This window comes from Acanthaster planci, linkage group LG01, assembly GCF_054643075.1.
Source record: "Acanthaster planci isolate LZ-2023a linkage group LG01, COTS_SCS, whole genome shotgun sequence".
NCBI classification, from domain to species: Eukaryota; Metazoa; Echinodermata; class Asteroidea; order Valvatida; family Acanthasteridae; genus Acanthaster; species Acanthaster planci.
Window position 1 is genome coordinate 2463157 of NC_141777.1, and position 13588 is coordinate 2476744.

The 13588-nt window shown below is 43.6% G+C and overlaps 1 protein-coding gene across 1 annotated transcript; it reads left to right on the top strand.

Moving 5' to 3' along the window:
• Window positions 1–22: 22 nt before the first annotated feature.
• Window positions 23–8213, top strand: LOC110974277 (homeobox protein SIX6-like). Its single transcript, XM_022225812.2, has 2 exons — window positions 23–977; window positions 5461–8213. The coding sequence occupies exons 1-2, from the start codon at window positions 385–387 to the stop codon at window positions 5666–5668; spliced, it is 801 nt and encodes a 266-aa protein (XP_022081504.1). The 5' UTR covers window positions 23–384; the 3' UTR covers window positions 5669–8213.
• Window positions 8214–13588: the final 5375 nt, after the last annotated feature.

Genomic DNA, 13588 nt, shown 5'->3' on the forward strand with positions numbered 1-13588 from the left:
ACCTGCTATTCAACCAGCCCATGTGGTCAACCCTTTGTTTCTTTAATAACATGACTGACAGCTCTGACATTGATTGACACTGTCGCCTTGGCGACCGGCCAACAAATTGCCTCTAAGCCAATCGAAAACCATTTATCCAACAAATGCTGCCCATGATAGTGGCGATAATATGGGCCGTGTCACTAGCCGGGCTGATAAAAACTGACACATATCGCCGCTCTCAGCCCCACCCCTGTGGTTAGCGCTAATGGTGTTGCTGGGTGGTGTGTGTGTACATGTATGTGTGTGTATGCATTATCGTGGACGGGCTACGCGTAAGTAGTACTGGAGGCGCTAAACGTTGAGTGTCACTGTGTCTCCCGACAGCGCCAGAGACGGGTCCAGATGCTCGGCTCAATGTTTCCGCTACCGACCCTACCGACGCTGAGCTTCACCCCGGCTCAGATCGCCAGCGTCTGCGAGACGTTGGAGGAAAGCGGGGATGTGGACCGGCTGGCTCGGTTCCTGTGGTCCCTTCCCGTGGCACCGGGGACGTGCGAGGCCCTGAACAAGAATGAGAGCGTGCTCCGCGCCAGGTCAGTGGTGTCCTTTCACCAAGGGAACTTCCGAGAACTCTACCACATCCTGGAGAACCACCGATTCACCAAGGAGTCGCATGCCAAGCTGCAGGCAATGTGGCTGGAGGCGCACTACCAGGAAGCTGAGAAACTCCGGGGGAGACCGCTGGGGCCGGTGGACAAGTACCGGGTGCGCAAGAAGTTTCCCCTGCCCAGAACGATATGGGACGGTGAGCAAAAAACCCACTGCTTCAAGGAGCGGACGAGGAGTCTGCTACGTGAGTGGTACCTGCAGGACCCCTACCCAAACCCGACCAAGAAAAGAGAACTAGCACATGCCACTGGACTCACCCCAACGCAGGTTGGAAATTGGTTCAAGAACCGACGGCAGAGGGACCGAGCCGCGGCGGCCAAGAACAGGCAAGTATACTGTTGTATTCCCCTGGCTTTCCCGCTCATACCCTCACTACCGGCAGAATACCAGTAACAGCCGGTATTTGACTCTTATTGTCTAGTTTCTAAACGGAAAACAAAGTGTTATAAATGAGTGATTATCAATATCATGTGGTCGATTGATCGTGAGGTCCACCACCAGGATTTCTGGTTAAAACGATCGTCCCTCGAGGGTTATTTCTAAAGGTGGTGCTTAACATAATGAGGCGACTCTGTCCTTCCTTTAGCTTAGAAAACAAGTGGATAGTTAGCGCTTTTGAAACGGCTTCCTGGATGTGCGTGTGTGTTTATACGTTGTCTTTGCGCAGGTGATGAAATAGACTGCGGTGTTAAGTGCACTATTCTCAACAAAAACCCCTACACCCACTTGGTCAATGCAAGAACCTGAGACGCTAGAGCAGAGACACGGAAGATGCATTGAACTTTGAACAAAGGCGCTCCTGTGAGAAGATTTCGTTGGAAGTCGCTATTGTCCTTGTTTTCTCCAATTCAACCGCACGTTAGCAATTCTGAGCTCATGACAGTCGGAATTGTCTACCCCTTCTTGTTTCAGCTCGACAAGTGGTTAGATGCGGGTGCCTAGATCCTCGTCATTTTTTATTCAATTTGATGCTTAACAGATGATGGGTATTTTAACGTGGTTCAGAGCCAAAAGAATTCAGAAATTATAAAAATTGTTCTTATTAATCACGTGTCCTTAGTTGGGTGTTTTATGTGAAACGAAACGGCTGATTACACGATTGTTACGTCAAACTGATACAAGAATCCGTACCAGCACCAGGCTATTTAAAATTCGAAACAAGCGTGATGTTTCTTCTCATCACGGCAATGCCCCGTCTTGTTGATTCCGCCATGCATGTGGAGCCAAGTTTACGTGGTTAGTTACACATTCTACTCCGTGAATCACTCTGGAGTGTGCTTCAGTCTGCCGGGCCAAGCGGCGAATTGCCCGCGGGCGTAACACGCCGCCTACACGGTCTCGCATCTCATGCTTGTAAAAAAAATGGCCGATGACCGCATCGGCGAAATCTCTCTCGGCCAGCGTTTCACCCGAGAGTTCTTTCTTGCGAACACGCGCAAACGTGCCGTGATATCGTTGCGGTCGGTTGAATTTTGGGGCCGTTAATGAAACGATTGAAGGGGGCTCTTCTTTCTGTGCAAATATTAACCTTTTAGTGTCACAGAGGCATTCCGATTGTGAAAAAAAATATCGCAGCCTTGCTACGTCATATTATTTTATTAGAATAATCGCTTTAAAAGGACTGGTGAAACCATGGTGAAAGTAAGTCATGTTATGAAATGCACCACTTTTTCATGGTTTGCTTAAACATAAACATTGTGAGAAATGGAATGTTTGGCCTTGTGAATTGATAATAAAGATAAACAAAATATAACTTGTCCAAAAAACTGTTGTATAAAGATCTCAGTGTAGACGTTTACTGTTTAAAACTAAAAAAGACGACCTAATATAAACACATTTATAACACATCTGAAAGTTGAAGAAAAAATGCAAGGAAACTGCGCACATATCATGAGTATATTTCCAGGGTTACAAACATTCAAAGCAACAGTATTTTGTCAATAGACTGGTTAATTTTTTTCCAGTTTTGGACTTTTAAATACGCGGCCATTTTGTTTTAGCGAGTATTAACTTACAACTCCCTCAAAGGGGGTTTCCTGTCATTCACGTCATCTCTTTCTTGAGTCAGTGCCCCGAGACGTCATGATTCCATTGCCAAGGAGGATGGCTGTTTGCTAGTTGGTAAAAAGTAGTTAATCAGCGAATCCGAGGCTTAATTAGTCAATATCATACCAATGTAGAAACCTTAGTAATACTATCAACGACTGTTACTATTAACTGTCGAAAGAATTCAATGTTGTGATCTCAGATCTTGATATAAAAGTGTTGGATATTATCGGTTTACATGCAGAAATGGCTTGATTTTTGACAAACCACCACGTTGGCCTAAACCATCTGTTGGTAGGGGAACAGGCAACTGTATTTGCTCTATGTAGGTTTGTATGTTCACCATTGAAATATGACAGAAAGGGCCACGTGTGCTCTTGGCACGAGATTGGCTTTCTGCCATGTCACCGTCAACGAATTCATCAGCCCAGACAATATTCGACACCTCGGAATAAAGAATGGAAGTCGCCACACGACAGCCCACAGTCTGCGGCTCGATTTACCCCCTCACAGTCAAGTTCACGCTTGGTAGGGCCCCCTCCGATTTTAAGGGAAGCGATTGTCTTGGAGCGGATAGACTCCGCAGCTGCACGAGCCATGATACCCGTTGTCCCTCTTGTCTGGCGGTGTTAAACGCCAAACGCACGGCGTGGCGCAGCGGCGCTCCCCCGCTGAATGAAGTGCAGCGCCCGCCTTGTCAATCTTTACACCTTCCAGTGTATGCGGCCGACGTTGCACGCCAAATTAGACATAGTGCACTGACTGTATATCATCTTACCACACGGGAATATTTACATAGTTCTTGCCCTCGAAACTGGCCAAAGTTAACCCTTACACCGGCACCAAAAATAAAACAATAATTGCTATTGCGGGAGTTAGAGTGCACATTAGTTCATAGCTGTAATGTGAAAGTGCCACCATTGCTCTATTGTAAAATTTGCACCGGCAGCTACGAAGGTCGAACGTCACTTTTTTTCCTAAAAAGAGGGTCACTGTGTTGCGTTTCAAACCTTGGTTCAACTTAATGGATGGGTGTAAATCAGATGACTGCCTGAAACTTTAGTCTCGTGCCAGGAACAAAATGTATTTGATGGTGGTTTGATGTAAGAAAAATCTAGTGCTTTGTCAGGAAACTTTCTGGTTACAATCGCTTTGGACTCGCATTGTTGTTGCTGCTTTCTGTGCAGAAAAAGTGCAGCCATATCCTGTTTTCATTTCCCATCCAAAAAAAAAGAACTCATTTCTGGCCAGCAGATTAATTCTCGGCGTTTGTTTATTCAGTAAATAAGTAGCGCTGGATTTCGAGACCCGGTGAGTACTAATGAACACCGCTGAAGTGTGTAACGCTATTGTGGGCCAATGTCCGGTGTGCGTGTTCGTACAAGAGCGCTCTGTATTGCTTCAAACTGTACACAAGTCCCCGAAAGGTATGCGCGTCTCACGGCCGATTTTCGGATCTGTTCTTTCGTATTTTTCGATCTTCTCGGAAGTTTTGTTCAATCTGGTCGTGCGTGGTACATTAATGATTGAGCTTGACTCTTTCCAAAACAATTTTGATTACTGAGGGAGCTCGGTACAAGGGTTTCTTTTTTACACCCTGTGCGGAGAGGGAAAAGGATTCGATTATGCAGTTTCAGCAGCCTTTGTTATGACATGTATTTTTTACTTTACATAAGTCACACTGGTTGTTGGTTATTCAGCGTGATTTATGATTCTCAGCTCTCTGTGTCCTGTTCGAACAAAGAATTTCAACTCGTCGATAATTTTTCTGGTACATGTATAGTTTTTACGTCAGGAGTTCTGAGGATCGAAGTACTGTCTTAGTTTTTTAAATAAAGGATAATGTTTGTAATCTTCTGGCAATCTTCAGCGATTCAATATACTTGCTTAATGCAGGGTAGTGTAGTTTGTTTCTACAAATTCACTTCAAGGAAGGATTTCCATTGTTTGTGTAGAACTCGCGAAGTCATTCGAGACAACAACATATGCTCCCCATACTAAAAAAAAAAAACAGTGCTCGAGGTCTTGTTCCCATCTCCTGAGAATTGGAGTTGCCATCTAAAAACAGTCTCATTTCCCCAGTGCTGATCAAATACCCGGCGTTGCTTTGCGCATAAGTTAACTTTTATTAAATTTTGATATTCAACTCAACCCAGTTTTTCTGTATTCTCGGATGGAGTCGACGGCAGCGCATGTGTCTTTTTGATCGCCGTGAGTGGCCAGGGCGGATGAGTCAAGCGATTAAGAAATAGTTTTCAAGGTCCCCTTGTTTACGGGATCCAGCTGAAATTACTTCCAGACAATTAATCCATATCTGTCATTTAGATGTTGAACTCCGGGACGGCTTTTCCTTTCAGGGTGTGGAAAACTTTACATGAGATCTGGAAGTAAGCCGATTCCTGTAATGAGGTCAATACCAGTATATTCAAGATTTTTCTCGAAATGATTTGAGATATCTCTCATTTCGAAGCGCGCACATCCCACAGGGGGGTTCAGATCTCGATGTTTCACCTTTTTCGTGAAATGCATGTTAAAAAGTAGTCGTTAATTTTCATTCACCTTCACTTACCCAGGATTGCCATTACGAAACATTGTTTCAAAGGTGAAACTATAGGATAAAAGTGAGCAAATCATTTCAGAATTCTTTTTCAGAATGTTTTTTGGTAACTCTTTCATCAACGGGGTCTGTGTTGTAAGTAAACAAATTAAGACATAGGTTTGGTGTGGGAAAAGGCTTATTTTTGATTTCCTGGTTGTGTACAGATTGCAACAGCAGCAACAGCAGCAACAACAAGCTCTACAGAACTCCAGCGCCAATGCCAACAGTGGGCCACCGATCCACCGGCTGTCTATGACGGAGGGAACCACCACGCTACCCGGGGAGGAATCGCCCGACAGCGGGTCACCCAATGTCAGCCCTATTGGCTCCCCCTTGCTACCGCGGAGTGTCAGCCCGCGGCCGCCGCACTGACGACCTGCTCGCCGGACGTTGGCCGCTCTACACTACCCGACCGTCCCGTCACGCGAGCACCTAGCCCGCGACTGGACTTAAAACGGAGACAGTGGCGGGTGAACTCGAGGCGTGCCAGTTGGTGCAAAACTCCGTGTAACAACCATGCACGAACGATCGATCGATGAGCGGATTTAGCGTCAAGAGGTCCCGTGTCTTCTACATGTGCATGGAAGAAGAGGGTGCAGAAAACTCAAACGACCGGGAGATCGCTAACATTGTAAGAGTTAACGCCATTGGTTATGTCAGACATAATCCGAGAAATTATGGCCGTGCTAGTCGGACGGTGAAACCCCTAACAACTCTGCTTACGTCACTGAGCCGTCAACGCGGACCTTTTTGCCGTTGATATTTAATATCAGTCGCATATTTGTGAATAGGAATTTATCAGAAGTAATTATTCTTTTTTTTTGTTCTTGTCTAATGCAGCATTAAAATGTATAAATAATATACGTGTATTAGATGAACAAGTTACTGCCAGTCAGATATTTTTTCCTCGAGTCGTGCAAGGGAGCTTCACATCAAACCATCATTCAAGTGTCTACTGATTTTTTTTTTAGAAAAAGATATGTTCTTCATTTCATCCAAACAATTGTAGTAAATTCAGCAAAAGAACATCTGTTGCCCATTTTTTTGTGGCGTAAATAATTTTCCCAATATCCAGTCAGTATTCATTCGCCCACAACCATTCTTCTTGAAAACTACCTATTCTAACATTTGGTGGTATAAGAATTTTTCATTCTGATATTGATATTTCTCCCCACAACAAAATTGTCTTCACTCGCAGAGGTGAATGTTGTGCAGAATTGGCGAAGGACACATAATTCCTTTTCAACAAAAGTTTTTAAAAAGTCTTTCTGATAGAAAACGGAATAGTTCAAAATTCTTATCATTCTCTTGTTTTTTTCCCTCAATCTCATAAAAAAACCTCTATCGGTGTTTCCTATCCGAACAATTCACTAGTTTCACCAATTTTACCTTCGTTTTCTTAAGGTTTCGTCTGACTAGAAAATATAAAAGTGAAAGCTGTGAGTTTGTGGTTTGTAGAGAACGACAACAGTCAAACTGTATCTTTATCTTTGTTTACTGGACCTGTGGTTCCAACCCTTTTGTACCTTTTGCCTTTCATTTTGTAAGAGTTATTGCTGTTCGGTTTCGGTGCTCTCTGCAAATGTGCATGTGTAAAGAGAGAAGAGTTTTGCTTGGAGGTTCGTGGTGATATTCAAACAGAAGGGTTTATATGTATTCATTTTCACGATTTCAAATTTCATGATTTCAATCATGAAATATTTGTTCCATACTTATGTTAATTATTCGGTTTCAAGATATTACAACAAAGACAATGTTTCCCGCTGTTGACGCTCGGTGAAGTTGGCGGTTTCATCCACTACCGTTTCGCGCCAACTGGAAGCAAAAAAATGCCTATTTTTGCATCAATGCAGATATCAATTGGAATTCATTTTCTCGCCTTCAAAGCCAAGGATTATCCCAAAGTTTGGTCAACCTGTACCATCGTGGAGGATTTTATTGGCAAAGGCTCTTGGGAGCCACTGTCCAATTTGATCAGGGAAAAAACGAATTAAATAATCTTGAAAAGTATTCAAGCATTCTTTGCTGAGAGCGCAAAAGATTTTTACAAGCTAATGCATCAACTTGGGATATGTAATGGGTTCAAGTGGCTAATGCCATTGAAGCTTTTCAGAAGTCATTTTACGTGACTTGGTGGTAGTATCAAAACAATACAATGAATGCCCATTAACATTTTTATAAGAGAGTCCCTTATAATTTTACTGTAAATCAATCCTATCTTGCAAAACATCCCTGTGCTACGAGTTGTCCTATAATTAGTAACAGAAATTAAAATCTAAGTTCTGTAGAGGTCTTTTTTAAATGTTAGCCTCCAAACATCATCTCTTTTTCAGCAATATTTCACAAAGTTTTAAACTCCTGATATCTTTCCAAACTCGCATAGCAGCATGGATGGACGTTATGCAAACTACATAATAGAAAACTCTATTAAAGGTACTCCTTTTCTTGCATCCTTGTGCGGCATTCACACTGATCCATGTAGATTCATGACAGCCTGGAGCATAATTCAATTGAAAAAAGCAGATTTTGTCAGTGTTCTACGAGTGTATGGGGGAATGAATTTTGGTTTTTTCTCTTCTCACAATAGGCGCATTTTCAAAAGTTCGTCTGGGGCAGAATACCACTCTTGGTTGTTGTGTAGGTTTCGATCGATCCTAACGTCTCCCTGCATTCTCTTTCTCCCTGTACTGTGTCGCTTTGCTGAAGGTTTTGTGTCATCACGTGTACATACAGAATTTTGTTCGACTATTCCTAGACAGACTCTGTGGAAAGGAACTCAGTATCGTGGACTGATAATTATTCCAATTTTCATGTGTAACCAAACTTTGCGTTTCTCTATAGTGTCGTTAATGACTGGTATCTATGGCTGGGTACCACGGAAAACAAGTTTCATAATAAATCACAATTTGGAAGAGTATATGAAAGTTTGAGTATTTCATACTTCTATTGTATAAGTGTGTGTGTGTGAGGGAGATATCTTATAAATCCCTGGGATTATGTCTGTTCAAGGAACATACTTCAACTATAGATCCACACATTGGGAATAAAGGGAAGTAAAGGTGATTAAACTCGTGTGGTTGGACGGTAAGACAGTAACAAGAAATCAACTTTTGTGAATTACTTAAAAAGCGATACTGCCCCTTTCACAACTAGTCACTTTCATAATAGGTCCATAACCGTCTTGAGGAAAACTTGAAGATTCCACTTCACTCTCGAACAATAGCAACAAATGACACGAGTGGCAATGGTTTCAGACACGAAGTCTCCTACACGACACCAATTTTTGTCTCTAAACTGGAGCTGAGGTTGTCTCTCCTAGTAGACCTACGGGTAAACTGCTTAAGGTAGTCCAGGATTTGGAGTGTACAAATGGAGTGTTTGGTACGCATGCGAGAATTGATCATAGTTGATTCTTTAAAACCGAGGTAAAACAACAAAACCGTTTTCCTTGTTACTTTTACTTGGGGTTCATACTTGAAAATTTATGGACTGTAGCCAAATAAGAATTTCAAATAATGACAGTAAAGTTAGTTTGACATTGGACATTGGACATTCCCATAAGTTTGTACAACGAATGTTTGATTTTTCTGGACCCAGTGGACATTCCCATAGGATTGTACGGCGAATGTCGAGAGAAGTCAGACATTCCTTGTACAAAAACATGGGAAAGTCCAATATCACAATAACTTTACTGTCATTTTCAAATAGCCTCTGAACAGTACCGTCGACCATTCATTCCAGAGCATGTGGATAAACAGAACACTGAAAATTATAACGCAGAGAGGGTAGATCTTTTTACCTAGTGTAAAATGATATCAGCATCGGCACCTTGATAAATCTACAAGCCTTGATAAGGCATCAGTTTTGAGTACAAGAATTTGAACATGTTATCGATGTTAACAACACAAGAACAGAAGGATAATGTAACAATCTATATAACGTGGAAAAAGAAAGTGTCAACATAATTTCCGTTGACTCGGTTTTTGTGTTGTCAGAATTACTAAAATGATTGCAGAACTCACGCGGATTTACACTTTTAGTGTACTGCATGAGGACAAAATGGGACAAAAGTTAAACCAGAGGGAAGCCTGATCTATCATTTATTTTATTCGCCCCTTTCACATACAGCCAGACGCCTTGGGGAAATATAGCTGTAGCTGTGGGTTGTAGGGAGTGTTCGCTAGATCGCTGGGGGTGACTGACCGCCCATTGCTCATCTCCATCACAGCAGGTAGTCGGAAGCCATGAGGTATCAACCCCAATCAGCCCTTTTAGATGGGCAGGACTGCGTCCAGCAACCCGCTGGGAAGACTTCTTCTTCTTCTTCTTTCTAACAACCCCCAGACTTTCCTTGTCAGGGAGAAGACACCGAGTTAGATTGTCTTCAATTTGTCTTCCCCAACCCCCCCCCCATCTTGCACACTAGGATTCCTATCGTCCATTTACAGCGAGTTTTGGTACCCCGGCCCCTGGTTGGCTACCTCTCCCATTCACGCCCCACAAAGAGTGGCAGAAGGGAAAAAGAATGAGAGATTGGCTTGCGGTATAACGATGCTGCCCAATTAGCCAAGAGTTCCAATCCTCTTCCGGATAAAAAAAGCCAGCCTAGGCCACAACAAAGGTGTGGAGATGACATTCTAGTATTCTCATTACTGTCGTCACGTCCCCCTCCCATTCAGCGCCTTGTGCACACAACAAGGACCGCTTCTCTCCTCGTTACAAACAACGGCTCCAGCCCTTTGCAGGGCTACTTCTCCTAATTATCTTTATCCTCTTCCCTTCTTGTTGAAGTCATCCCCACGAAGACTGGTCTCCCTTGTTGATAAACCAACAAACTCCTGGGTGGCGAAGGAGGGCAACCTAATGAAACAAAGACAGGTGACATGACACCGGTAGATGACGGGAATGCTCTCGGCTGGCATGGAGGGACGTTTTATTTAACTCGGAGGGGGTGCTCATTTGTGAGTTGTTCAGTATCATACGGTCCCAAACTCCTGACACAATGATATGATTGTTAAAAAAAAACCCTCGTCCTTGCGTCAATTATATACATATCAATGTGTGGATAATTTGGCTTGTAGAGCAGAGATGGAGGATTGTTTCTTTGTGTCGTCTGGTCGATGCAGGGCGAGGCCAGGCCAATTATTGCTAGCGGTCCGGCTCCCGATCCAAGTGTCACTTTCATTTTTGCTTAGTGTCATTTCGGAGCCGGATCGAGTCGTCACTCTGAAGATTCGTCAAGGGATATCCATCGAAGTTCGCCTGGCGGTTAGACAATGGCCAATTATCCTCGGTGCTTCCCTTGTTATTGTGCAGGCTGTCAATCAGCCCCAGGGGCATTGTAAGGCCTCTTCTTTAAGATCTGAAAATTTCCTGACCGGTTGACAAAAGACACGAGGTACCCCTGGCACCGGACAGAGACAGTCAGGATCCCCTACTTGACTAATTTGGCACGCTCGGTACAACCCCCTCCGTCCCTCTCCGTCAGCCCATAAAAGGAGAATTTTAATTTGTCTGCTCCGCGAGCATAGATGGATTCAAATCTCTCTTAGACATGGCTAAGTTTGAGTAATCACAATGCATCGGAACAACACGAATCTCTTTGATATCATTTGAAAGTCGATACAGGAACAGGCGTATACCGGTAATTCAGGGAACAGGCTTACAGATATCAACTAACTAGGTGTCTGTGATGAAATAGCGGTAGAGCCTACTCGGAGAAAACAGTAGGCCTATCGAAAGAATGTGAAAAAGTAAACTTGAGTAAAATTACTCACTTTTTATAGTCAATAGGCTGATATTTTGGAATATTATCGGACGAAATATTACTTGAAATGATATAAGCGAGTTCCTTTTTGCATGCACATCCGGAGTTCTTGCAGGTTGTATAAAAATGTTCGTAATGTATGCCATGCTCTTTCGAAATCCTATTGTTTATATGCATTCATTTTAATATTTAAAAGCCGCAATTCAGATTTCTTCAGTGAGCATGGGGTCCGTGTCATGATGTGCACTGCGCCTGGCGACGGTATGTTTATGTATAAATGAAGCCGGTGTGCACCGTAAACTCCGCCCCACCGATTACGACCACCGGGGCTAGCCGCGACGCACACAGGACTGTAGCAGGCAGGCTGATGAATAGGGCGAGAACCGGGGTTGACAGGCTCGAATCAGGCCAAAATCTGACGGCTGACGTGATGGGAGTGCGAAACTGGTATTTCCTCCAGGGTTCTCCAAACAACCTGGCGGTGCTACTACGCTGCACCGACGCGATGAAACAGTCTTCCTTATTGATACTTGCGGCGGGAATTTAATATAAAAAGCCCTTTCCTCCCCACTCTTTCGCCCTGTCCGAGACCGATCCCAGCTTCCCCACGCCGGTGTCTCCCCTGACAGGATTGCTGTCTTTTGTCAGCCTCTGCTCTGTTGAGATTAGACATATTTTCCCAGCAAATCAGTGGGATTATGGGAGCGAATCAATCACACGGACGAATTCCCGGGATGTATGCAGAACCCAAGGATTCTTGAGGCAATTTCCATCAATTATCATCTTGAACCGCAGCCGAAACTTGGTAATGCGCCGTTCCTCTCCTGGAAATTTCAGCATCTATACTTTTCCAAAGAACTACACATTTTAAATCTTTAAATTAGCAGTAAGTGGCCTCTTTTCAAGGAGCAACTACATGTATACAAATTGAGTCTGAGTCATAACAAAGCGTGCTTCCTATTCATGTTTGTTTGCAAATCGAGGTCTGTTTTGTGTATTAAGACTCAAAAAATAAAAACCCGAGCCTTGAAAATGAGCTGTGAGGTGTGACACAATTTCATGCATCGCTTGTACAAAACGGAAGGTGCTCTGCCGTTGTATTTTTAAATCCAACATAGCTATTGTTTATTGACAGCGACACGTGACATTCTTAATCGGCAATAATACTTCCTGCTAGTTTCAAGATTAAGATAAAGAAACAAAGGACAACTCTTAATTAAACGAACCCCATAATGGTCGATACTGTCTCGCATCTACGCGCATGATCATTGACTTCTGGAGGCAATCTTCAACACGACCCGTGTAGTCCATTGATTCCCATCTCAAACCGTGTGAATCATTACAAGAGAACAAATACTAAGGGTCGGGACCAGCTCCCCCCGACCGACCGACCCCCCCCCGACGTCGCAATGCAGCGACTCATACAGCTAAGCTCTTCCCGCGTACTTGAGCCGTGTTTGTTATGGTGATTATGTGTTTTGTCCTCCCTTAATCGCCATCTTCTTTACCAGGTCCCCAAACATTGACTCCCAGTATTATGGCGCTCAGACCCGGACGCCGATGCTGTGGCTGCCTGCACGCGGTTGACCATGGGTTTTGCGATAACTGTTTCGGACTGCGCACTTGCGAAGTTATCGAACCGGTTTGAGTGACACTGTTGACCGAGCGCTTTTGCCGAGGCCGGTCGCGTGGAGTCGAACACTGGTGTCATTAAACTTCTTGTGTTACGTCATTAGTTTACAAGTTTTAATCAGGCTATAGCTGTCAAGATATCCATCATGCGAACTAAGCTTGATGAAGCTGTTATCGCAGTAATAGTCTCCTCCACGGGTCTTCAACACGACCTCAGCAAATATATGGCCGCAGATAAATATACATGTACACTGTTACAATGCTATACATGTACATGTACTTGTAGGCTACTCACTACGTACATGACTTATGTGACAATGACCAGAAGAATCACAACGCCGCATATATGGCGTGGTATCGGTTTCATTAATTCTCCGTCACTCTTGCTCACAAACAGTGAGGCGAGAATGACAATAATCATTTTTTCTGTTTTGTTCAAAGTTTTGCGTGGTACCTCGTGAGGATTAACTGAAGACATCGAACGTAAATGTCGGCATTTCGCCGTTGTCAAGGGGGTGATCACACGCTTCTTCTTTGCGTAAACGACATTCAGAATTTTTTTCGTAACCTACAAGCTCTTCTCGACAACCGGGAACCTGTTGTGACCCCCTGATAATATGATCCATTTGACGTGATATTTGTACTGATAAAGCCCCCTGCCCATCTGTAACTCTGGCAGTTAATTAATGCATGTCAAGTTGAGGGACTGAAATGCCAAGAGCACAAGTGCAGTCCTTGGTAGTCATTTTGTGTTGTAAAGAGATGGAAGATGGATCTCAAACAGCTCTTTTTTTTTATAAGCTCACGAGTCTACCGATAAAACGAAGAGTTACCGGCCATTGCCACGTATATTCTGCTGCTTCTCATTGGTTCCCCTGAGTACTTTGCTTTCT